This window comes from Cotesia glomerata, linkage group LG2, assembly GCF_020080835.1.
Source record: "Cotesia glomerata isolate CgM1 linkage group LG2, MPM_Cglom_v2.3, whole genome shotgun sequence".
Classification (NCBI taxonomy): Eukaryota; Metazoa; Arthropoda; class Insecta; order Hymenoptera; family Braconidae; genus Cotesia; species Cotesia glomerata.
The window spans coordinates 25,315,035-25,342,094 of record NC_058159.1 but is presented as its reverse complement, the minus strand read 5'-3'; the positions used below and the strand labels follow the sequence as shown (position 1 = coordinate 25,342,094).

Genomic DNA, 27,060 nt, shown 5'->3' with positions numbered 1-27,060 from the left:
AAAATCGTCGTTGTCAAAATCACCACTTAGTGGCCAAATGAAATATAATATTTTTTGTTATTATCGCTCCATACGTTTAACTTTTGAGGGATAGGAGGCAAATAATGATATATTCAAATTTTATGAAGTTTCACAAGAGCAAAAAAGCTTGATTTTATATTAATTATTTTTTTATTAATATTTATTTATAACGTAGTTGTTATTTTATTAACATTAGGTCCGCTTCGTAATAAACTGACAGCAGAGAAGGAGTTAGCGCCACTCAATAGTAACTAAGTTTAAAATTGACTCAAAATTCATCGGTCGGTACACTAGAATTTGATTTATTTCGTTCTAAATTTCATCCGAATGCACAAGGACAGTACGGAAAAAAGGGAAAAGTAAACTTTGCGGCCGAGGCCGCGGAAAAAAGGTGGTATGGTAGAGTCTTTAGAAATGAGTATTTTTTCGGACGCCACCCAGCGCTCAAAAGTTGAACTTTTGGAGCGAGTATAACAAAAAAAATTTTTTGATATGTCCATATATAATTTTTTATGTGTCGTGATATTCACGCATACACTGAAGAAAAAGTATAAGTCCTATCACAATACGTTTAAGTGTATGGCTTATACCCATGTTAAATGCGCCGTCTGTATAAGTCATACGCTTAAACGTATTGCGATAGGACTTAAACTTTTTTTTCAGTGTATGGTTCTATCGGGATATATATGACATGATATGCCTGTATGAGGCCAAAGATGATCCGAGATTCCATTATATAATTTTTCGGCTAAAAGTAGTTCTCAAACTCTCCGACAGGTGGCGCATGATTGCTGAATTATCTCGTTACTAAAGAGTTAATTTTGAAGTCTTATTGTATAAAATAAAAAATCTTTTTTTACTCTTTTAAGGAATTTATCGGATAGTGATTTTTAGTTTGATTAAATACTAATTCAATGTTTGATTAATAATACATATTAATTGATGTATATATTTCTATTACAAAATAATAAATTGCAGAATTATAATAAAATATTTTTTTATTTTCATACATGGATATACATGACCATATCAAGAAATTTTTTCACAGGAAATGTTTCTTTTTGGTTCAAAATATTTAAACTTTTGTATATAATATATTTATATTGGTGGTATGATATCAAGATATAACAAAACCACACAACCAAGAAACCGAACGCTGTAGTATTAGCATTAAAGCAAATTCCGAAGAACGCCCTGGATGCTAATGCAAATGCGTCACAATGCAAGACCAAGACTAAAATCAAGAGTGAGACTGAAAGGAAAACTCACACTCAAACTCGGTGGATGCTCTCTCCGATAATTGGAAGATTGCCAGGATTGAAAGGAGCTACAAGACATTGTCCAACGAGAGAATCGAGGTGTACTAGGGATAGTTTTGACCGAATATATCTATGAGTGTGTAAGTGGATGTAGTTTTAACCAATACCAATTTAGCATCAGCAAAATTTTATCGACAGAGCATGTTGCAAAAGTACTTGGGAAGATTGGCTCGATTTCTACACTTGCTGGCGCCATTAGCGCCATTGACTAAAATTTTTACCGTTACAATAACCACAAATTCACGATCTGATGCTTTTTATCGACACTGTTGACCTCGTAGATTTTTAATATGCTACCGTTTAAATGCCAAACATTGGCTGTTTTTAGATCTGTGTACCAGATAGTTTTGAAAGGGATGGAAATAAAAATTTTGCAGATCATTATTAGCGTCATCGTTTGGATGGATTAAAAATTGTAAGTGGAAAGAGATATTATTTTTTAATGAAATTGGAATAGACACATGAAAAAGGTTGTTTTAATAAACTGCACTGAAAAAAAAGTTTTTTTCTACCAAGCAAATGTTTCCTTATGGATAAAAAATTGGTATTCTTATGATTAAAATACGAAAGTTTTTTAACTATAAGAATACAGTTTTCTCACTATCAAAAAACTAGCCTTATAATAAAACGTGGTATTTTAAGATTAAGAATACCAGTTTTTTTAAATCAAGAAAACTCGAGTAAAAAATTTAGTATTCTAGGTGGAAAAAAATTTTTTTTTTTCAGTGTGATATAAAAAAAATATACATGCCGAAATTTCGGAAAACTTTGAATGTAATTTTTGATAAATATTTTCTTGGTAAAAATTTATTTGTTAAAAAAAAATTTTTTAAATTCATCAAAAAATTTTCTAATTTGGCCTGACATAATTCTTGATATGTTTTTTTATGGCTATATGTGGCTAGATATGAAAATTGACCATATATGACAAAATAAAAAATTTTTTTTTACGAGAATTTTCAAACTTCTACTGATTTCAGTATGATTTAAAAATTTTTTTATGTGTCCATACCTCTATCATACGTAAATATTAAATAATGAATAATCATAAATGTCATGATAATTATAAGCTTAACATTAATGATAACAAGACAATGAATTTTAAACTCATTGACAAGAAAGTTTATCGATGTACGTTGAAGAGTTAATTCACGTTAATCAGAATCTAATGCGTACACTGGCATATACCTTAATAGAGATCCACAGTAGAGACCAGAGAGTAGAGCAAAGTACTGCGGCAAGTAGTACGAGCAGAGTATGAGCATACGAATACGTTAGCCAGTCTACCAGTCTACAAGTCTCACAGTGTGTAAGTGTATCAGTGACGAGTATAAGCTCGCTCCTAGGTTCCATTTCTGGGTACGGGGAAGTATCCTGAGAAGCCCTGAGGAGTCAATGTTAACGGCAGAGTTTCACAAACCTGTTTTCAACTAATTCACCCTAATGAGTCGGTTAACACGAGCATTGGGTTACCTCCAAGTTACTATTAGCTTTCGTATGCTTAATACCACAGACAACTCTATTATATTCATCTAAATGCGACCGACTAATGCAACACACGTTCACTCTCTATACAGAATAACTAACAACTAATTAGTTATTAGTAATAACTAATAACTAAGTAATAACTCGTATCTTGTGTCTTGTAAGTTATAACTGATAAATGGTCGAATTACTAGCCAAACAACTTCCCGTCACTGTGTTAGTAATTAATTTCTTGAACTCGAGTAATGCAATATCTATTACTCGCGTCCAATAATCTTTTTATTTAGTTTTTATTTTATGTTGCAGGGATTGGAAGACAAGCAAGAGGACAAAAAGAGAGTAAAGGTAAAGGTAGTTGCCGACGTATTTGTTGTAGTCTTTATGGATTACTTGTGCTCGTACAAATGAAGTCGGAAGCGAATGATTCGACACGTACTATCCATCCCTTAAGGTATCTTTATTTTCTTTTACCTACTACTTTTATCTCTTTGTATTTATAGAGTGCATGTGCATCTGTGTAACTAGGTATGTGTGAGTACCATCGTCTTTGGAATCCAGTCCCGTAAATGCTAGGAATTTTTTTCAAAGAACTACCAACTCGAACGTGATCTTTGATCTACTTGAAAATAAAAAAAAATCTTAAACTGAAAATAAACTATATTAAATCGAAAGAATTTTTTTTATAAATTTTAAGAAATTAATTTTTGGCTTCCCGATATAGAAAGAGATATTTTATTACTGAATTTTTTCATCAAAATCTATCGATAGTTTTTAGGTAGATTCCGTTAGGTATTGCATTAGTCCTCATGGTGGAATTTTTACCTGATTTTGCTATCATATGTCATAATTAATCAGGTAAGTTCCAGAAATACCATTGGTTAAAAAATGTATATATATACATATATACAGAGTGTCCCAGAAGTAACGGACGCCATTGTAGCATCTGATAAACAAAATAATTCTGAGACGAAAAGTCCTTAGCCATTTTTTAATCAGACGCATAGATAATTAATTATTAATTAAAATAACGTCCTTTTATGCGTTAGAGAGAGAGAGCGCTAGTGTCAAGTCAAGTGCGTTCCAACGAAGACGCTTGCACGTGTGAATGTGTAAGTAAATATATGTGACTACGTTAGCTATAGAAACTAGTTAGTCATACAGTTAGTTGTGTCTTTGTTTGGCACATACTTTACTGGACACTGGCGCTCTCTCTCTAACAAATAAAGAGACGTTATTTTTAATTAATAATTAATTATCTATGCGGTTAATTGAAAAATGGCTAAGGACTTTTCGTCTCAGAATTATTTTTTTCATCAGATGCTACAATGGCGTCCGTGACTTTTGAGACACCCTGTATATATATAATCGGCGACCTTGTCATCAGGATATTTGCAAAAATTTTCAACCGATCTTAATGAAACTTGGTACACATATTCTTTGAGTAATTAGTTTAGAAATGGCGGCTATTTAAAATTTTCAAAATAGTGAAAATCATGTTTTTGGTTGCTTCATTGATGTATAACTTTTGATTGAAAAGAGATAGCTAATGTCTGAAAAATTAATGTGATAGCCCATGAAATTTTCTTTAATTTGACGTATATAACATTAACTTTTTGTCAATTTTTAGTTATTTTATGAAAGTTAAGAGGTCTATTTAACCATTTTTAGGCAATGTGTAGTACAACGGGCTTATGAATGTTATTCTATCAAGAATTTTCAACAGATCCTAATGAAATTTGGTACACAAATTCATTGGACAATTAGCTCGCATAAGTCCTAGGATGGACGAAATCTGTAAATTAGTTTCGAAGTAGTAGCTCTTCAAAATTATCAAAATAGTGAAAATCACGTTTTTTTGTGGCTTCATTTATGAATAACTTTCGATTGAAAAAAGATAGCTAATTTGCGAAAAAATTCATGTGAAAACTCATGAAATTGCCTTTTATTTGTTGCACATATTGACTTTTTTTTCTTTGTTACCTTCGATATTATAACTAAAATTAAATATTTTTTATTAACTTAATTTTTTTTACTTATTAATGATTAAAATATTCATATCACCGAGAATCTAGTAGACATAAAGATTGATAATTTATTATTAAAAAATCATATATAAATTATGCTTATCTTCGAACTAGCCCAAGATAATATCCAAATAGTAAATACACCAAGAAAACTTCTGCAAAACTTCTTTATGGTAAATAGTTTAAAATTTTGGTTTTCAAGAAATTATAATAGCGAAAATAAAAAGAATTTTATATCAAATGAATTATATCTACTTTTCATTTCGGGTGAGGCCGAATGGCATTTTTTATTTTATTGTTATTTTACAATTTGTTTTAAATCTAAAACTTAGATATTAAAAATGTACTTTTTTTATTTGTTTTGCTTATTTCTGATATATATATTTTGTAAAAAAATTTTTTTTAAGAACTTCAAAAAGAGTATGTGTAATCCGTCATATATATCATCTAAGATAGTAGAGTAAAAAAATTTTTCTAAAGAAATCGAGTAATGATAAATATGTATAGAGTTTGTAGAGCAATTTTATAATTTTTTTTTTTTGCAATGTTTGAAGCATAATAAGATTCTGTAATATACATAGCTTACGCTCACACTGACGTTCAATTCTACCAAAAGATTTTAAAGCCATCTTGCACATAAATTAAATGCAAACTAATTCATCTTGGCGTATAAAGTTAACTTTTAGATTGAACAAACTTATACAATTATTTACTTAACTAGGTACTACACTGGTGCTATGGGGTTACCTGGTGTATACTTATAACTTTTATGTGTGGGTTTTTCATTACCATAAATGAAAATATTCATGTAAAATGTGAAATAAAATAATATAAAAAACATTTATTCGCGAGAGTAAAACACAGATATGCCTTTGAGCCACCGCACAGATAAAAGAAAAAAAAAAACAAGTATTAAATTTGTGAGTGATTTGATTCGACAGATTTATCTCTTGGGCAAATCTGTACACATGATATTGTCCAATCGTTGTTACTTTTTTTCACCGTTAACTAAAAATCCGACATGTGTCTGTTATAATACCGATAACGTGTCAAACTTTTTTGTAACTTTTATACACAGATTAAAAAATTAGTTTTTTATAGATGGCTATTGCTAATCGCTATTACATGCAACCTTTTTTCTTTTTTACTATAATAAAAAATTAAAATAGTAATCAAAAATCATTGATCAGTTAGGAATTTTTTTTTTTAAATGTAATATTTTACTTAGTGTATAAAAAATATTTAAAAAATAATTAATACAATTGAACTGAATCAAAAATTAAACGCAACACATTTTTTTTTGTACTATAAATTTATTCAAGTTAATTTTTAGATTTAATTATTTAATAATAAAATTTAAGATTTTAGATAAAATTTGATGTTATAAAAATGGAAAAAAAAAAAAAATGAAAATTCAAACATATTAAATTTTAATATAGTAAAATGAATGAAACCATGATCTACTTTTATAGTGCTAATAATTGTTGTTTTTACCTTATAAAAATAAAAATAAAAAATAAATTACATTTTCTGTCACATTTGAAAAGTCTGACATTAAATTTTTTTCTATTAACTAATGATATAAATTGTTAGTGAAAATATTTTAATGTCTGTAATAAATTACTGGCAGTAGTAAGTCCTATATTCTGAGTTTTATTTTCAAAGTTACTAAGAAAATAGAGAGTAATGATACGAAAAAATTTTTCTAAGCCATAAATTGTCACCGTTACTTATTCACTAAATATAATAAAAAACAGAGGTATTATATTAAAGAAACAGAATAATAAATAAAGATAAAATATTTGGAGTGGTTCCAACTGTTCTCGATAAGCTATTTAGCGTTAACCAACCTTTTCGGGTCTAATAAGCATAAAAATAGGCAAAATTGATTCAACTTTTTTCTCTTTATTTTCGAGGTATAATAAAGCTTATTTTAATTCTCCTGGTATCCAAGACTCGTACCAGTATGATGCGACATTTACGATACTTAATTTAGTTTTGTGCCAGCACCATTTGATCTCTCTTGGGAGAGTGGAGGAATCGTCGCGTCAAAGCTGAAACTTAGAATCAAGATGAATCGATCGTTGTAGTGAATAAAGTGAGAATGCTCGGGGGGAGAAATGTGATGAAAGTGCCAGCAATGAAGATGAAAATGAGGTTGAAAACGAACAAGACGATTTCCTTTGAGCCACCGTAGCTGCTTCTCGGATGTCTTCGTCGTGTGTTCAGCCAACCAATAGTCTCGAACCTTTTCAGTGTATTTCGATTGCTCTCTCTCTCTCTCTCTCTCTCTCTCTCTCTCTCTCTCTTTCACTCTTTTTCCTTATGTATGTGAACACAGCTCGTCAAATTTCTAGTGTGAGACTTGATGGTAATAGATAGGGGACCTTCATGTCAATAGTTGATTCGTCTTCATTATAATCTGAGATCTCCGTTGGAGTTGTATTATTGGGGATAAAGGGTGTCAACAGACATGTCTTGTACGAATTTTTTTTTTCAACAAAAATAAACTACCAATAACTCAAAGGAACAGTTTTGCTAAAAATATTTGAATTCTTCAGAGGGGGCGTAGTCATTTTTTATTTTTTTTTCTTTAGTGATAATTGGTACTTACAGAGGGTTTAAATTTTTAAAAGCCTCAAAAGTTCTGATTTTATTATTTTTTCATTTTATCATTATCAGTTCATCTTTACAATAAAAATACATAAAAGTAAGAATGTAGTCAATAGTCGAAACTCGCAAAAAAAGGGACCGGATTCCTTATTGGTTAAAATAAAGGCGTGCGCGTAACACGCTATTCAAATTTCTAGTAAGATATAAATGATCGGTGGTAAAAATGTGACTTTTTGAAGACGAATATCTTTGCAAGAAATTGCAGTATAGAAATTTTTTAAATACCATATCATGATGAATGAAATGATCGAATCATATTAAAAATTTATTATTTTAAGCCAAGCTATTCAAATAATATTTTAAGGAATTTGAAAGTATTTTTGAAGTTGAAATAAATTTTTGAATATTCTTTCTATGGCTTTTTGCATGTTTCGATGTTTTTTTATAGCTCAATATTCGTAGATCACATAATTATTTTATCGTAAAATTTAAAATTAGAAACTTAAAGCTTCCTTCGTTTAAATTTTTGTTTCAAAACGTTTGAATAATTAAATAGCAATGAAGTAAAAACTCTAAAAATTCTCTTCTCTCTCTCTCTCTCTCTCTCTCTCTCTCTCTTTTAGCTAAAAAAAAAATCTTTTAGCTAAAATTGTGTTTCCGGATTATGTTGATCAAAACTTCAAAGGTGCTATATACGTCAATGAATTTTTACTGCCTGAGATATATAAACTGCTTTTACAAACTAAAGAAAAGGCTAAATTAAAAAAGTTCAAGTATGTTTGGGTGACAAGTGGACAGATTTTTGCGAAAAGAGATGATGGCTCTGAAATATTTAAAATTAAATGTGTTTCTGATCTTACTAAACTAGATTAACAGTCAACTGATTCAACTAATAGCTCAACAAAAAATATATCTTCATCACTAAATGTACTTAGTCTAAATATAAATAGCCTTATTGGCCATACTGCTCAATTCTTGAATAATTCAATTAAATATTGAATAATATTTAATAATTAAAATTATAATTATAATAATAATAAATTATAATAATAAATTAACAAAACAAATAAACAAAAATTATAATAATAAATAACAAATTTATAATAATAAATTATAATTATAATAATTTTAATTAAATAATTTATTGAGTTCGTTAGTTGAATCAGATAAAAATAAATATAAATTTTTATATTAGATTTATATTCTAGTTTATGTACTTATGTAATTTTGCTATTATTACTGTATTTTTAAATCATATTGTATTTAAAATTGCCATTTGGCTTGTGCCTTGGCATTAATAAATTATCAATCAATCAATCAATCTCTCTTTTTCTCTCTAATGGCTTACAAAAAAATTTTTCATTCTAGGTTCAGTAACGATTGATAAACAGTAACTTTTAATAAATTGAAATAAAGCCAGTCCCATGGATAAGCGGTATAACGCTTGTCATGCTTGCTTGGGACTGGTGAGGCGTGGGTTCGAATCCCGGTGTGAGCTGAAATTTAATTTTCAGTGAACATTGGTGCTCGTAATTCACGCCGGGCTGTACAGGTTTGGGTTTTTCGATGGTTTCCCCAAGCCCTGTACTACCGGTGGGGCAGTTTCCCCAAAGTCGGCCCATCGCCACATTACTCTCCAGGCTGAAAAAGTATGTAATACCGCCAAACTTATTCTGCCAAACTTAATGTACCGATCAGCCTGGAGTCCCCTTCCGGTCTCGGCCGGACCCCCATCGAGACAGAAGTCTGAAAAGCGGGGTTAAAAAAAAAAAAAAAAAAAAAAAATAAATTGAAATAAATGTATTAAAAAAAAATTGTTTACTAGTGAATACAGAAAATAATATTTAAAATGAATATTATTTCGGTTAAAAAATTAACCAACAAAAATTTTATACAATTGATACTTGTTCAGTTTTTCCTAACTTACTTTTTACTAAAAAATATTTACCGTTCAATTATTTCAATGGAATATTGATTTTTTTTTTCCTAACTCTATCTTTATCTTTTATCTTCTATCTTGTATTTTATTTTTATATTATTATATATACATATTTCTTCTGTGCGTGTGTTTGTCACTGAACTCCTCCTAAACGGCTGGACCGATTTTAATGAAATTTGTTGTGTGTCTTCAAGTGGATTCGAGAATGATTTAGATTCACAATTCAGTCCACGGGAAAATGTTTATTTAATTAATTTTTTATTTATAAATTTTTGTTGATCTTGGAATGTTTTATATTGGATCCGGTAGATAGCGCTGCGATCGCAGTATTGAATATTCCAAAATATTTTATTTTAATTTCAGTGTGACCCAATAGTGTGCGCAGCGATCAGATTCAAGAAAATTTTGAGTTATTGTGTTAAAATCAGTCACATGCTAATTGAAATATTACATTGTAATAACATTTTAATAATAATTTTGATCGAAATTATTACAAACTGTAACAGATCATTCAAATAAGCTTAAAATTTTTAAATTTAAGACGTGCGTACAGGACAACGGCTGTCGGGTCTACTAGTTTTTTTTTAATTTCTATCAATTTTTGAATAGTCATAAAAAATATAAATAATAACAAGCGTGCTCAATTTATAGAAAAATGTTCAAGTCATCAAAGAACCCATAAAAGCTGAGGTTTTAGTGGTAAAAGAAAAATAAATCCCTTAGTATTTTTTGTTCATCCCCGAATGTTTTCTCAGCTATACTCTTATTTTCCAGCATAAATTTAGCTGAGTTTGCGTTGAAATTTATTCCGATCGTTCTCTTTAGTCCAAGATAATTTCCGTGATCGAACGAATTTGTCATATAATAATAATAATAATCACAATAATAAAAGTAGTCGACGATAAAGATACGCCTTTGTAGAATATTTTTATTTCTACCTTGAATTTTTATCGTTAAAATTATTATTATTATTATTATCTTTTATTAATATTATCTCTCTTGTATATTTGACGGAGTGATATCGCACTTACGACTGATTGAATGTCGGCATCTTTATCATGATTGCATTAAATAATTGAATAGATATGTACATAAATATATGTATCTATATATTTGTTTTATTTTCATCGCGTCGTTCCGTTTATTTAATTTTATACTTTAAAAAGCAACTTTAAAACCGAAAAAAAAGAAAAATTTTAAAAAATAACTTTTATACTTATTATTTTGTCGGTATCACTCGGTAGAATCTGAAACAGAGTCACTGTTGTGGAAATAACTGGTTTGAGGGAAAAAGGCTCGGCAATGTATTTTTACGACGGCAAGTCATAAGCAAAAAGGAAATGGAAAAACATATAGACCAAGAATAAAAGTAAAGACAAGTGGAAAGTGGAAGGGGAAAGAGAATAAGATGAAGATAGTGATACAATTTAAATTTCATCAATGAAATTATAGACCGACTCACCAATGGGTGTACAATTGTCTTATATAGAGCCCTTTTAAAACAAAATTAGATGAGGATGATAAAATAAAAGAAAACAAGAAAAAGAAGAAGGAGGAAATGAAAGAAGGTAATGTTAAGAGGTGGAAAATAACATAAATAAAGAACATCACCCGGTATATATCTCATATTCTTGGCATCAATCCAGAGTATTAGATCTCAAACCTTGTAATCGAGAGACTCGCGGTCGAGTAAAGTGCCCTCTTTCTTGCCTCGTTAATCGTCGTTGAATCTTTGAGGAGTCGTGTCGTTATATCAGCACTTTTGAGTACCATGGACTTACATTCTTACTTTCATTCCTTTTTCTACTAAAACTATCTCCGCTATGCCACTCAGTTCATTATAATTACCTTCATTGTAAGTTCTTTTGTTTATTTTTTAAATAAATGACATTTTATACCGTTATTTTTGTGTGGCTAAACGATTAAACTTTTTGAGGAATGCCAAAGATTTATAAAACTTTTTGGGCTCTCAAAGGGTAAAGTTGAATTTGAACTAAAAATATTTAGGGAATCAGGAGCGCATGATTAAAATTTTTGGAATAAGTCTAACAGCCAGTTATTTCGCTTTTGAAGTTTCTTGTCTTGAATTCTTGGTTTAAGAAATCTGTATCTACTAAATAAGTCTCTTGAATTAAAAATAATCCCATTTTTTTTAATTTTAATTTCCCATTAAAATAATTTATATAAAAAAGTACATCAAAAAGAAAAGAAAATTCAATGATTTAAAAAAAAAGAAAAAATAATTATTGTAACTCGAAGGAGTTTTTTAGCAGACTTCTGCAACATAAATTCGATTTTCGGTAAAAATAAAAAAGTTTTTATCGTGACAATTTACTTGTGTATTTGATTGGTTTTATTACGACAATCATTTCAAGTGTACTCTTTTATTAAAATAAAAAAACTTAAAATATTTATGTCAACGAAATCCGCGCCATTTCCTCGGAAAATAATGCCCAAGTGGGTTGAGCTTGTGTTGCAATCGAGAGCAACGTAGTCAGTATCGTAAGAAAGCACTGTAAGAGGAAAGGAAGAGGGAGAGGGAGGTTGTCCCAGGACAAACATCAGCCGGAACTTGAATATACGAATTCCGAAATTTAAGAGCCAGATCTTACAGTAACTTTCCTTTTTCCTGCTCTACAGTGAGCAAAAGTTGTAACACTCAAGTCACCGTCTAAGTGCTCACTGAATGCACGACGACACCAGAAGAGATTGCGAAAACAAAGTCCTTCACTGTCTTAACGTACACTGACTTAACTACTTATACTATTGCTTCTGGCTCGCTGGTTGTTGGCTGACTGCTGGTTGGCTGGTTGGTTAAGTATGATCGTCGTTCAAGGACTTGTGCATTATAACGCCTAGGGAAATTCATACTACTTATTCTTATGCGTTACCTCTAGTATAAAGTTACTCAAACATTTATCGTTTGCACTCGCGTTCTTCCGGATAAGTGACGACTGATAATGGCATAAAAAATATGATTTAACGCGGAATATCTTCCTGTTTTACATCTTTCAATGCTGTGAATCAGAATTTTTCTCCAACGTTATGAAAAATCCAAAACATGATTCATTTTTTTTCGAAAATTGAACGAACATTTTGAGGCGTGCTTTTTTTAATTCCTCCTCAAATAATTTAACGCTCAAGTAAGTTCCTTTATTTAATTATAAATTTTTTTATTAGGAAGCAAATTTCTAAGACTTCAAGAAGTCATTATTGGAAATTAATTAAATATTTGTCCAATAAATCAAATTTTAGAAGGAGGTTTTGAAGTAAAACTTTAGTAGAAGTGATATGAGAGTAAATTTAGTTTTTTTTTTTCTTGATAAAAGTAACGCTCAGTAATCTATAGTCTGTTTACGTAGCTTCCGCTATTTAAAAATAATAACTAACAACGGTATACTAAATGTCGTGAGCATATGTGATATATAGGGACCGTGGTTCTAAACTTTTATGCCAACTAGTGGTAAACATCTTAATCTATTGGAATCATTTGTTTTACAAATGTTTTCAAACAGATAAAATTAAATGTAATAAAAGATTACCCCAAAAAATTTTTTAAAATTCATACACATACAATTTATTTATTTTTTTTTCGTCGAAAGTTAAAATTTTTTTTATACAATTTTTGTAAGAATTTTTATTGAAAAATTTTTTTAACTTGAGAAAATTTTAGATAATTTTTTAATTAATGACCTCATAACAACATTAAAATTTTAACTGATGGATCTATGTATGTGATTCAAACTATAGTTTAATGTTAACACACTCTGAGTAGTGCATTATTTGTTTGATAATTCAACGTGACTCCATTCTGTAATATTTATTATGTATTAATATATATTTTATTCTCTCTGGACGAGCAATGAGGAATGAGCTAATTAAATATGCCGGTGTTCATTTAGATACTGGAAGCTTGATTAACTCCAATTAATAACTCCATTAAAAAGGTAACATTAAAAACATATTCGTTTTATTGTGTTATTATTGTACACGATTATCATGGGTGGATGGATTAAATTAATAATTATTAACTCTACACTGACGCATAAAATAATGTTGTTTAATTATCAACAATAAGAGCTTTCGGAAAAAAATTCGGGTAGCTTTAACAATAAACGAAAATAAAAAATTCAGAGTGATGTTTCATACACCTGAAATATTTTACGAGAGCTATTACGGTTGTAAAAATTGCTTGTAAAAATTGCAAAAGTTATTAACAATTAACTGAAAAAATGGGGATTTAGTTTTTTGAAAATATCTCAAAAACTAATGAAGATTTATTAAATTTAAAAAAAGATTCAAAAATAGGAGGAAATTTCCCCAAAAAAGTCTCGATTCCCAGAACCGTAGGACCAATATTTTAAAAATTTATGTCTATGCAGCTTCTGACAACATAAAAACGGATCATTAAGGAAGTACGAGCACCAAGACAACTTTTGATAAAAGGCTTGATTTTTCTTTAATATGAAGTTTAAATATGTCTAAACAAATTTCGAAAATTTGAAGGAGATTGCCCGATTATTTAAATAAATAATTAACTTCAAAGTTGAGCAATTTAACATTGGTCTTATGGGGTAATCTCCAAACATTGATACATTTCTGTATTTTTCTCGTAAAACTGTCGGTGAATATTTTTAAAAAACTTATGGATGAAAGTAAATATATTAGTGATAAATCTAATTCAAAAAAATTTACACTTGCCCGACTAATTAAAGTATATTAATTAAAAGAAAAATAAACGCCGCCATTAGCCAATGTTAAATGTTTATCTATATATTGAGAAAAATCATATGGTTACTGCTCTCCCCTTACCGCACTAGAGTCGATACCTATCCTCACCCCGTCTAGCGCTCGTACTTCCTTATTAATATTTTGAAGAAAAAATTTTTTTCGACGATTAATTTAAGTTTTTAATTTTGCAACAACGAAAATTATTAACAAAAAACTGAAAAATGAAATTTTTTTAATTTTTTCAACGGGGATCTATTCTGAAAACTGCCAAGAATTGCTCCACCCGTGTTAAAATAAATCGACTTAAAATTGTCTTAAAATTGTCGTTTGTTTAGGATCTTAAACGTGACACAACTCAAGACTATTTTAAGACTCTTTTAAGGCGCTAAAAAAAATTTCCGAGAACAGATTTTTGAAAACTTGGTTCTCGAATTTGTTGGGAAAATTAATTTTTAGACATTTTTAGTCGATTTTACGAGTTTCTAAACGCAATATTTTTGAGTAAGATGTTTTTAAATTGAATTTATAATTGTTAAAAAATTATATCCGACAATTTTAAGACGTTCCGTTTTAATGTTCCGGGGCTCTATCGCTGTTAGCTCATCTCAAAATAGTCTCAAATTTTCTGTTTAAGATTTTTTTGAGACTAATTTATTTAGATCATTTTAAGACAATTTAAAGACGTTCCATAATTATGTTCCGGAGCTCTGTCGCTGTAAGATTTTTTAAAGACTATTTTAAGATTTTTTCAAGACGATTTTAAGATTTTTTTAAGACTTTTTGAGATATTTTAAAAAAACTAAATCCCCTTTTTTTCAGTTAATTGTTAATAACTTTTGCAATTTTTACAAGCGGAACTTTATTTTTTTTCAAAAATCATCTAGATGCAATTCCGAATCGAATGACAGCTCAATAAAAATTTTAGGAGACTGCTGAAAAAAGTTAACCAAAAAGGCACTTGTTGGCTAGACTACAACTACCGTATTGAGTTACGAGCGCTACAGAAGAATCTGTTGACGAATAAAAATGACAGAAAAAGATATATATTTTATTAATTTTGAAGCATGAATAATCTTTAAATCAATTTTTAAATTAATTTTTTGTCTTCATTATTTTTGTTAATAAAATTATTTTTAACTTCTATGGTACCATACTATAATCAATTAAAGCATAAAAACTATTTTTTTAGATCATAAATATTTCTAAAAAAATTGTATTAGTCAGTTCTTTTCGTTAAGAAGTAGTTTTATACGTGTCCATCGATAATTGAAAACAAAAATTACCGAACAAATTTTAATTAAATTAGCTATTAAAAAGAAGCTGTTGATTCTTTAAATTCGACAAAAAATCATTTTTGTAGAGAATTTAATTTCCTACAAAACCATACCAAGGGTTTTTTCATATTTGGTATATTGAATTTTCTATGATCAAAAAATAAGTGAAAAAAAACTTTTTTTGGCGAAAATTCTTCTTTTTGCGAGCGCTAATAGAAAAATGAAGATAAAGCGCTCAAATTTTGACACAATTTTTTTTCGTAACTCTAAACGAAATTTTGATATGGGACCGAAAAAAAAAAATCTTCGATTTATTTGGCACAGTCTAGTGTATAGCTTATACCCATGTTAAATGCGCCATCTGTATAAGTCATACGCTTAAACGTATTACGATAGGACTTAAACTTTTTTTTCAGTGTAAAGTAAACAATATTTTCCATAATTAAAAAAGAGCATTACGGTTACTGTATTTAAAAAAACAGTAATTAACATTTCTTAGATTGTATCAAATTTTCTTAATAAGAAAATAATTTTAACTCTAAATTAATTTATAAAAAAATATATTTAGACATAGAAATAAATTAATTTATTAATTGTTAATAAATTTTTCTTTTATCGGTGTACAAAAAATTGCAACAGTGCAAAAAAAATTTAAAGAAAAGCAGATCAATAGCTCAAACTATACATGGTGCGACAACTACCGTAGTAAATAATTTTTTTTTTCCACGTTTCTACTCAAAAGTATATTTTTTATTACAGAAAGTTAATTCATGAGTACACGAGACCGAAATAAAAATATAGGTTTTTATTCAGTTGAAAAATAGCATTACACTGTTTGGATTTCAGACATCGAGTGCATCAGATTCAAGACACGTGAGAACCTTAATGGAAGTCGTCTATTATCAGGATTCCTGTAACACTATCATTCCTTCCCTCTCTACTGTTTTTTTTTTTTTTTTATATATTTACTCCTTACTCACTCACCGACTCGCTCGGTAGTTTACTCTTAGCTCGCTCACTTATTCCAGGACATAATATATAAAATACATAAAATAAAAATCTAATGGAAGGATCATCGAGCTCAGGACGTTAGATAATGAGATAGACGCTTAACACTTTACTACTGGATAGAAGGATGAGGAGGTTGAGGAGTACAATGCCCGAGTCGGAAAATAAAAAGCGCGGTCAAGTGTCTAGTTTTTGAGACTTGTCGACAAGAAAGGTACACATTCATATGCCGTGAAGCCATCTGTGTCGTGTTCGTTGAATAAGCGTCCCAGTGATAGTAATAGTAATAATAATGATGATAGTAATAGTAACAGTGCTGGTGTCACTGTTACTTTAGAGGGTAGAAGTGATAGTAGTGGTTTTATTTCAGTAAATGGTACACTGAAAAGAATGAGAAATAAAATAAAAAATGAAGGTGTGAAAGATGTTGAAGGGCGGGGTTTAAGGAGCGAACAAAGTCCCAGGATAAATCGTTGTTCACGAGTCAAGACAAAGCTCCAGGGAATATCCAAAAATCCTTTTGCAGATGCGGAGAATCTTGGAGACTTTCAATGCTCGGCTCTATGCGTATCAAATAAAAATTTTTTATTTACGCTTCTTCCACGCCGTTTTCTCCGAACCGCAGGTTGATGTGTTAATATTTCAAACAGAACGTATTTCATACGCTATTGTCATTTATTAACAGATTAATATTTTATTATTCTCGCAGTATATTCATCTTTCGTGAGTGTTTCATATTTTTAACATCATGAATCGTTTATTTTTCTGTCGAGATACATTTTTTAAAATTTTAGTCCTCTTAATTGTTTACGGCTATTACTCGAAAATTAAACTCTGAATAAACAACTGATTTTTCTCTTTTTTTTACATTTTGTTTATTAATATTTGTGTTCATTGAACTGATTGCTTTTTTAAATTACTAAATAGTTGAATGGTCATTTTATGTTTACGGAACATGTGAATAAATATTTTTGAAAATGTTGTTTTTAGTTCAAGATTTTTTCTCGTGAATTAATTTCCTTTTTTGTTTACCAGGTTAACAATTTGAAAAAAAAAATAAATAAATTTTGTAGAAATCTAAATATATATTAATAGTTGAAAATATTATACATTTGTTTAGAATAGTTCTGACTATTCATTAAACAGAATTAAATGTTAAAGAGCATTGAACAAATAGTTTTATGTGTAACGAGTATTGATTTATAGTAAATATACGTCCATCGTCGACAAATATTTATCAGTGGTTAATAAGTATGCTGTGTACCGAACAAAATATCTTATGAACTGCATTGGCTTGTACATATTGACACAACATAAATCATTACATCGATGTACTTTTTATAATAATCTAAACGGTGGGTAAATATTTGATCAAAATCACAATATTTGATAAAAACATAAATTTACGAATAAAAGTAATCTACGGGAGTTTTTTTATCGTCGAGAAAAAAAAATTTTAATAAAATAAACATGAAACTTCAGAGAAATGTAAGAGCATTTTTCACAAAAAATTTTATCAATATTTGATTGAAATTTTAGTAGAATATTTTATCATTTTAATAGCTTGAGATTTATTGAATAAACAACCACCATAAGCAGATTATCATATTTTTCAGATAAATCACATGTAGACCAGGAAGGAATATTGTAAAACAAAGACTCTTTGAAAAAAAGGGTAAAAAAGCGAGTCTATCAACGGGACGGATTTATGAGAGGACATTGAAGTTTTCTTGCTAGGTCTGGATCTCTACTGGTCCTCCATTTTTCCATTTACTAGACTACTGACTACCCGATCCTCGTTCCGACAGCAGCCGGATTGAATAATTCAAAGCGTACTCACCGACCACGTTGAGGGTATAGTTGAGGGACATCTTTGGTTCTGTGCTGACTTGGCATTCGTAGACGCCCGAGTCTCGTTCCTGCGGCGACTTTATCTGCAGTGTCCAATTCTCAGACTTGTCCGGATGAATCACTTGAAATCTTAGGTCAGATGTATACGTCGATATTCCTGCGCTGATTATGTGCATGTCACGTTGACGCATCCACGACACCTGGACAAAAATTCATCATATCATATAATAACATAATTTATCTTTTTAAATTAGAAAAAAAAAAAAAAAACGGTTTTTCAGTTATTACTTTAAAGCCATCTCCTTTATATTTATTATTTATTTTGTTTACTCTCTACTACACTCTTTAGCAACATTTTTACCAAATTATTTTGTAATACATTCACACTTCACTTTTATCAACTTTTTATGCTATTAAATTTTATTGTGAGAATGATAAGTATCATTGAAAGCAAGAGATACATTATTTTTGTCTGAAATATAGAATGGAAAATACGAGAATAAGAAATTTTTACTCTATGATTTTTCATTATTTAATTTTATTTGATGTTCATTTTAGATTTTCACTGAATTTCAGAATTTTGGCCATTTATAATTTCATTATAGTTTAATATGATGCATTTTTCCAATATAGAATTTCCAATTTTTTTAATGCTACATTTACATTTCTTTCCTTGCTAGGAATTTAAATTGCGCGCATACGCATGCGCTCTATTCCTGATAAGGATCAGGGGTCACTTTTTCGATTAGTATCGATATAATTTCAGTACTAAGCTAACTTCACTTTAGTCATTAATTTTATATTTTAGGATAAATTAAAAATTTTTTCCATATGCCAAATTTACATTCTTTGTAACGTAAAATTGACATTTTAGGTTGACAGTTTTTATAACGTTAAAATTATATTTATAAAAATGAAAATTTGATAATTATGTCTTGAAAAGACTTTTTGTTCGAAGTGGGCATACATCGCTGGATCAGGCCACTTATGGACAGACTAAATTTTTTGATATGAACATATATGACCGTCTCTTGAAATTTCTTAAAATCTCTAATTTTGTACAAATATATAAAAAAACAACAGTTTTCATTTATAATCTCTGCTTTGTTTATAAAAAGAAAATATATTACTGTTTTAAAGTTAAAATTTTCTACCATTTAAATTGAGATTTTACTTAAAAAACAATTAGTAATAAGTAATTAGCGTTCAACCGTCAAATCTATATTACCCGTCTTTTATTAAATTTAAACCTCTTAAAGTAAACTTTCTTCAACGATTTTTAATTTTATTACAAGGACAATATCATCGAGACCAGACAGTAATATCTTCTTTCGAGTCTTGAAATGAGAAGATAAACAAAATAAAGAATACGTATAAATATAAACATATAATCTATAATACATAAAGGTCGACAAAGAAACTAATGTATCTTCCTGAGAGAGCGCAGCCTTCGCAAATTGGATCCATTTTCTCTTGTAAAAAGAAAAAAAAATCCAGAAAAAATGTAACAGAGAATTGGAAATTCACTTGAAATATATATACAGCGCATGTATATATTCCATGAACATAAGTCACGGTTTGGTGGACCCAGTAATAGTCTAAATTTAAAAAGATCCAAGTGATTTTATAATAAGTGTAAAAATGTTATGTAAAAAAAAGCTGTTTGTATAATTTAACAGATTTTATTTTAAATGAAAATGCGGTTAAGTCAATATTAAAATTCGATAAAATAAAAAGTAGAAAGAGTAAGTAAGAAATGTTAATTTCTGATAATAATAATAATAACTTTTTACAGGATAACTATTTTATAATAGAATTGCATAATAACGTGATTGTGAGAATGAAAAATGGTATTACTGATCTGATGGATAATGTCTAATTATAATATTCAAAAAGGCTTTTTAAAGCAAACGGGTATGTTGCTGAAGGCGAACCGGCCCAAAGTATTGTATACATATATTCTTGAAGAATAAAATTCTCTGAGTTGTTCGTCTTCATCTTATATCTCATTCTTCCTATATTACTACCACTGGCATATAATATTAGTCATAGTGGGTAGCGGTATTGCTTTTGCTTTAGCTTTAGCTTCTGCTTCTACCGCTGCTACTTATTCGTAGTGCACTTATTTTCCGGGCGCTGCACAAACTCGGTCTTTATCCTAAATTGAAAGGTACTCGCTTTCTCTTGGTATGCTTCTCCACTCTTTTAGTCTTTGTGACACGTATTTTCCAAAAGGAAATTTATTTTTCTGACAGTTACTGTATTATTCTCACTTTAACCACTAACAAATAACATTTTTTATTTTTAACTTTCACGGATTTTTATCTTTAATCTTACTCAAAGCTCCTCCCAGCAGGTCAAACCATTTTATTATTCTTATTTTACATTTATATTTATATTTTTGTAATTGAATTATATACGTTATATTTTAAATTATGCTATTTGTTGCTGAAAATATTTTATTTTATTATACATACATCCTCAGCGTTGTTATTATAATTTTACCGAACGATGAAATTCAATATAATTCTATAAAGCATTACCTGGAATTTGATAAAGATTCTCTGGTATTTTTATTGAATTTTATCAAGCGATTGCACAAACATAACGTTTCAGTTTCAAATATTAATAAAACTTTTATTTGACCCAGAAATATATTAAATTTTTTTAATCATTTTTTATAGAGCATTACAATATTGCACGCTGAAAAACGTGAAGCATTTTTCTGTTGCTACGAAATTCTTTAATTTATTCATTTCTTTTAACACTAAAAAATTAACGATTCGTACAGAAAAATGGAAATAATTTATTGATCACTAATCCAACTTTTTTTTTTTTTAAGTCGATTCATCATTAAAATAATAAAAAAAAAAAAAAAAATTTGTCAAGCCTATAAAAAGATATAAAAGATATTTACATACTAAAAAAAAGTACTTTTTTACTGCCAATATTTTTTGTTCTGAAAGCAAGATTGTCAAAATTGATTAAATTTTACTTGATTCAATAATTTTTTGACTTGTTTCAAAACAATGAAACTCTTCAAAATTATTATCTTGGTTTAAGAATTTTTCTATTGATTCAAGTTAATTTTCTTTTTCAATGTGTGAAATGATTTTTTATCGAATTACAAAATACCGAGATTAAAAAGGACATAATATTAGTAATATTTGATTAAAACTTACCTCTTCCAAATAAAAAAACAATTTATTAAATCAAAAGATTAAGATCAAAAATTAAGATTCTACTCTACAATTAGTTTGGTAGTTGACTAAAATTTTAATGTTTTGAGGTTCCAATTTTTTATAATAAACATTTGAAGGCATAAAAAAAACTAATCATTATTTTAAATATATACACGGAAAAAAAAAAATATCGCTCTCAGAGCCATACTGTAATGCTACTATAGCTATCTCCACTTTACTAACTGTTAGATTCTTACTGAAGCCATCTAGTAGATCGCTCTGACAGGAATACATTAGTTAGCTAAAATAGCTAAACCGTATTGCTGGGAGAGCCAAACGGGATTGCTGAGAGCAGTAAACGCCTCGCTGTAGTCTCAGATTTCGCGCGCAGTCTTGTGTGTTGACATATTTGATAACCTCAAAAATATTTGTTAATCGTGAATTCACTGATGACTACCAAATAAAGTATTATTTATGGATTGATGCAAATTTATTTATTATATCGAGTAATAAATTAATTTTATAGCAATTGATAACTAATAAATTAGTGCATAGCTTGTGTTTTTTTTTATGTTTAAACAAATTTAAACTTAGTTGAAATAAAAAAATTATACTGAAAGTTTTTTTTCTAAGTTTTAGACATTTTTTTTTTAATTGTTATTTTCGTATATTTATTTATTATTTTTTTAAAATTGTCAAACTTCTGATTATAATTTTATATAATGACGTTAAAGTTAACAGTCACTTGATAATTTTTTAATTTTATTTAATAAATAAATTTTTTTTGAAAAATTATTTTTAAAAAATTGCATTTATGATTTTTTTAAATTTTTACATATCAATTTTTTTTTTCATTTTTTTTACCATAATTATTTATTAAAAAAATTCTAAAAATTATTAAATATCTGCTAAATTAATTTTCAATTACATTTATTAATGATAAATAATATGGAACCATGTTTTTATTTAAATTATAATTTATTATAATTATCAAAATTTTTTATTGACCTTTTTTATGTCGTTTAATTTAATTTTTTTATTCAATCAAAATTAAGTAAATAATTTTAAATTCATCAATTAATAAATATAATTTTTGAAATTATTATTTATAAATATTATTATATATTGAAATCATTATTTATAAATATTGTTATTCAGTTAATAGATATTGGTACGTGTGTATGTGGTTAAGTTGGACGGCGCCGTTGAAAAATGTAGTTAGTGATTCTAGCTAACTAAAGTATTCCTACCAGAGCCATACAGTATTGCTACTGTAGGAAAACGTTTTGCTGTCGTAGCGCTCTACGAGTAGCTCTCTAGTAGATGGCTCCAGTAGCAATATTATTTTTTCCGTGTAACTTTTCCTTTTAACGTATCACAAAACAGTGATTAAATTATCGGAAAGAAGGAATTGCGGAAAAATGAACTTAAACGTAAATGAATTCCCCTATATTTGGTTGAAAACAATGAAATGTAATGCATAAGCAACCATAAAGGCGATATTATAACTGTATGATCCGCTGACAGCCCGAGGCTAAGAATTCCAGTCGAATAACCATTTACGTATTAAAGCAAATCGATTGGGTTCATTTGGTGTAACCATTGAGCTGTAATCGGTAACTAAATTTTCGGACTATGATCAAATCATCTTTCCGATAAAATAATGCCCTGAGCGTACGTACCAATCGGTAAAGCAACTATAGGTACTAGTAGAGAATTTACCGGGCATACTACCTTTTATTTTTTAATACCCTTTTTTTCTCATTGTTTAGTCCGTACTTTTCTCATTCATTATTACTTTTTTTTCAATTCATTTTCTTTTTCATCGTTATGCATGGATACAAGAGCATAATCGCCGACGGAAGAGAGTGAGAGAAAGTTAAGTTAAAAATAAAAAAATTTATCACAAAAAAGCTCTTACAAGATGGAACTTCGTGGTACTTTAGGCAAATTGTTCGATTTGAATGCTGGGAATAAAAACTAATATGCCTCTTTTATGCTATACAGAAAAATATAAATACACATGCATATTGAGCTTGTGCTTGTGTTGTGTTCTGATTTGCTCTGCTGTGTGAGGGATGTCCAGAGGGATAAAAAAATATAAATACAAAGAAAATGAGAATAGAGTCATTATGTTTTAGTTTTCCCGCAGAAAAAGTAGAGCACAGAATTGTGCGTATATTGCCTGATGGACGTTATAAAAATTTCGCCTCAGAAAAACAGAGCTTTGCTGACTCGAAATATGAGATCAAGCTCAACACGTCAGTCTTTGGTGTCGCGCATAAAAGTGGTGAGAGAAAAAAATTTTAAGGATGCTTGTTTAAAATAATTTAATTAAAATCTTTTCATCATTAATATAAAAACATGAGGTAAAATATGACTTTTTTTAGTTTTAGATTTATGATATTTATTTACAGAGTACTTGAAAGTGAGCTAATCCACTTTTTTTTTTGTTACGACACTTTTTAATTAACTGTATCTTACTTAATAAATTTGACCAGGAGTTAATAAATTCATAATTTGGTGAATTCATAAATGCACGCCTCATAGTGATGCGAATGAGTAGAAAAAGTTATATAATCTGGACAAAAGTTGACGAAAACTGCCGTATGTCAGCTGTCAACTTTTTGATTTTAGTTCTTTAATAATCTAATGATGTCGAATTAAATAATTTTAATTGACCTTAGAAATTTTGTATCTCTGGTATTTTTTATCATTTCTTTTTCCTGGAAATTATAAACGAATACTGATAAAAAAAAAAAAAAAATAAAGTCTGAACCAATGATTTAACCTAAAAATTAAATTGAAAAAAAATTTCACGCTCAAAAGTTACAAAGTAATCCTCTTTATCGACGGTCGAATTGACTTTTATTGTTAAAGATTTTTTTTTACTATTTTTTTCACCCGATGCAATGATAAGAGTCTTGTATACGAGTTTTGATAGTAAAGGGATTTTAAGGATGGATGGGAATATAAAAAGATTTGAGATTATTAATTACTGACAGTTTTTATCGTGTTAAAAAATATAACCTTGGACGAACGGACGCGAAAAAAAAGTTCTATCAATACGAGGTCAATTCAGTTTTTATTTTTAACCATAAATACTTTTGCACTACCCTAAAATCCTCTTTTTATATTTTAAAGTTATTTATTTCATTAAGTCAATAATTTTTTATTTAACCCCTCTCTAAAAAGTGAAATATATTTCAATTAGTTATTCCCATAAATTATAATTTAAATTAACTGAAAATAATAAAATATTCAGCCATAAAAAGTTTATCATTATCATTATCATTGTTAATAATTAATCATTAAAATACTTTAATTTAAATGCATGAAATAATTTGAAAGTTATATTTAAATAATTAATATTTGAATAACTTAGTTTCCAAGCTTATATTAATATACTATCCGTTGAAGTTTTAGTGACCGAGTTAACATCTTCTGGCCATCAATTACGTACACGAGCTATTACTAACTACCCAACTTAACAATAGAACTTAATTATCAAATCTCTATTATTAATAAATCATTTTTATCATCATTTTTATAATTAAAAAAAAAAATAATTTTTTTTTTTCGATAAAAATGAACATTTTTTAACAAAAAATTATCATCTGATTTTAATTTTCATCCCTAGACTCAGGAATAAACAGTAAAAGCAAAGCTAACAATTTTTCATTACCCACGCCATTAAAGTCAACCATTCGTGTGTTGTCAAAACCATTTGAATGACGTTCACTTAAATAAATACACTGTATCTCGCGGTGGTATTAAATTTTTATCCGATATATCTGTACAGCGAGTCGTAAAAAATTTCTATAAATAAAGTTATTGACTTTTAAGTAATTGACAAAAATTCATAAAAAAAAAATAAATATACAAATCGACTTTGTATGAAAGTTGAAAGTTTTATGTATAAAAAAAATAATTATAATTATTTATTTATTTTCTTTATTCAAAAACCTAACAGCACAAGGCCAATAACAAGGTTACAAAAAGTTACAAAATTGTAAATCTAAATGGCACATGTAACTAAAGAACAATAGTAACAGTAATATTATTTTATATAAAATGATGAAACATAATTTAAAGCAGAAATACAATGTTATAAATATAATGTTATAAAGCTGTAGAACATAGTATTATAGTCATAATAGCGTATTAATGTAGTAACATCATAAGGTATATATATATACATAAATAATAATAAATTCTCTATGAATATGAATAATTGATTGAAATAATTTACGTACAGTATGGTAATTTAGTTCCCGCGTCGAAATTCGCGGAAAGTTATGTCGGAAAAGTTTAAAGCCAAAGAAGGGTTTTTCCGTATACAAAATCAAGAAATGCCGTTGAGCAAACGAATATTGGCAATAAACTCGCAATCCAATTTAGCAATACGTATAAAATACTAGTCAACTACTTACTTTTATGAGGACAGGGTATAAAAAGTCTTGGCTATAGAGTATGATAGAAGGATAGAAGAGAGAGAGATGAAAGGAGGATAAAGAGGTGCATGGAAAGGGGTGCAAAAGTTTAACCGAACTGGTTTGCTGTGCAGAGAAATAGAACTGAGGAATAGACCCTCGGCAATCCAAGTACGTGCGAGTACTAAAATGCAAATAGTGTCGATTCGCGCGTACTTATACGGCTCCCAAGCGTTTGCCTCCTTGCAGCACACTTGTTTTTCCAGATAGAATGGGTTTTCGATCAAGGGAGGACGAGATGGAATTAAGCCAAATCAAAATAAAAATAAAAATCAAAAAAGACACTAAAGTTCAGTTGATCTTAATTCTCTTTTCTTTTCCAATTGATTGTTTTCTTTTTTTTTTTACTTTTAGGTTCCCAGACCAGGCAGATTAGAGAGACGGATCAAATTCGTGAACATCCGGTGGATTTAAACTTTTTAAATCGATGGAACGTTAAATCTCGCGGCATGACTATCGAAAAGAGAATAGACATAGTTTTATTATTTTCCGAGTCTTACTTATCCTTCACCGGTATATTTCTGTGCCGAATAAGAAGAAGTAACCCCCGTCATTATTCTCAAACTAAACTCATCCTTCTCTGTTCTCCGGTACTTATTTTCTTAAGCCCGTCTAGTCCCACACCACGGGCATTAGCATTAAGAGTTTTGGATCGGTTATGCTTGGAAACTTTTCCTCAGTTGAGAGTCAGTAGTCTCGAAGGAAAAAGGTTTCCGAGATTGAAAACTGGGCCGGTGCAGCTGAATCGAAAAGTAATCTATAGCTGAGTGAGTAGAACCGCCACATTGAATTCGGCTTTCAATTCACTTCCAAGACCCCTAACTCTTGATAAGGTGTTTTTTACATTTTTTAAAAACTTTTTTTTTCCCGCCGTCTTACCTTGTCGATCCCCATCGGACTCGTCAAGTGTTACTAACTTTTACAATTCCACACGCAACTTCATCCCGATATTACCGTCGATGCTTCTTATAACTTTTCTGTCTTTAATTGTTACCTAGTCCTGTACTTTTTTTTTTTTTTTTAGCAACTAAGTTTTGTCAGTCTTAATCGACAATCAAAGGAAAAATTTTTCTACACTTTTAATTGGGTAAAAAAACTGTATTGTATGTTTAACATCCGT

General features: G+C 28.9%; 1 protein-coding gene across 3 annotated transcripts in view; it reads right to left on the bottom strand.

Annotated features, from left to right (window-relative positions):
- The window catches only part of LOC123260024 (zwei Ig domain protein zig-8-like), a 200,624-nt gene that overhangs the window by 43,199 nt on the left and 130,365 nt on the right, over window positions 1-27,060 (bottom strand). For all 3 annotated transcript variants that reach the window (XM_044720947.1, XM_044720946.1, XM_044720948.1), the window contains one exon: window positions 18,255-18,465. In XM_044720947.1, the coding sequence (XP_044576882.1) occupies window positions 18,255-18,465 (211 nt within the window). The remainder of the gene's footprint in view (window positions 1-18,254; window positions 18,466-27,060) is intronic.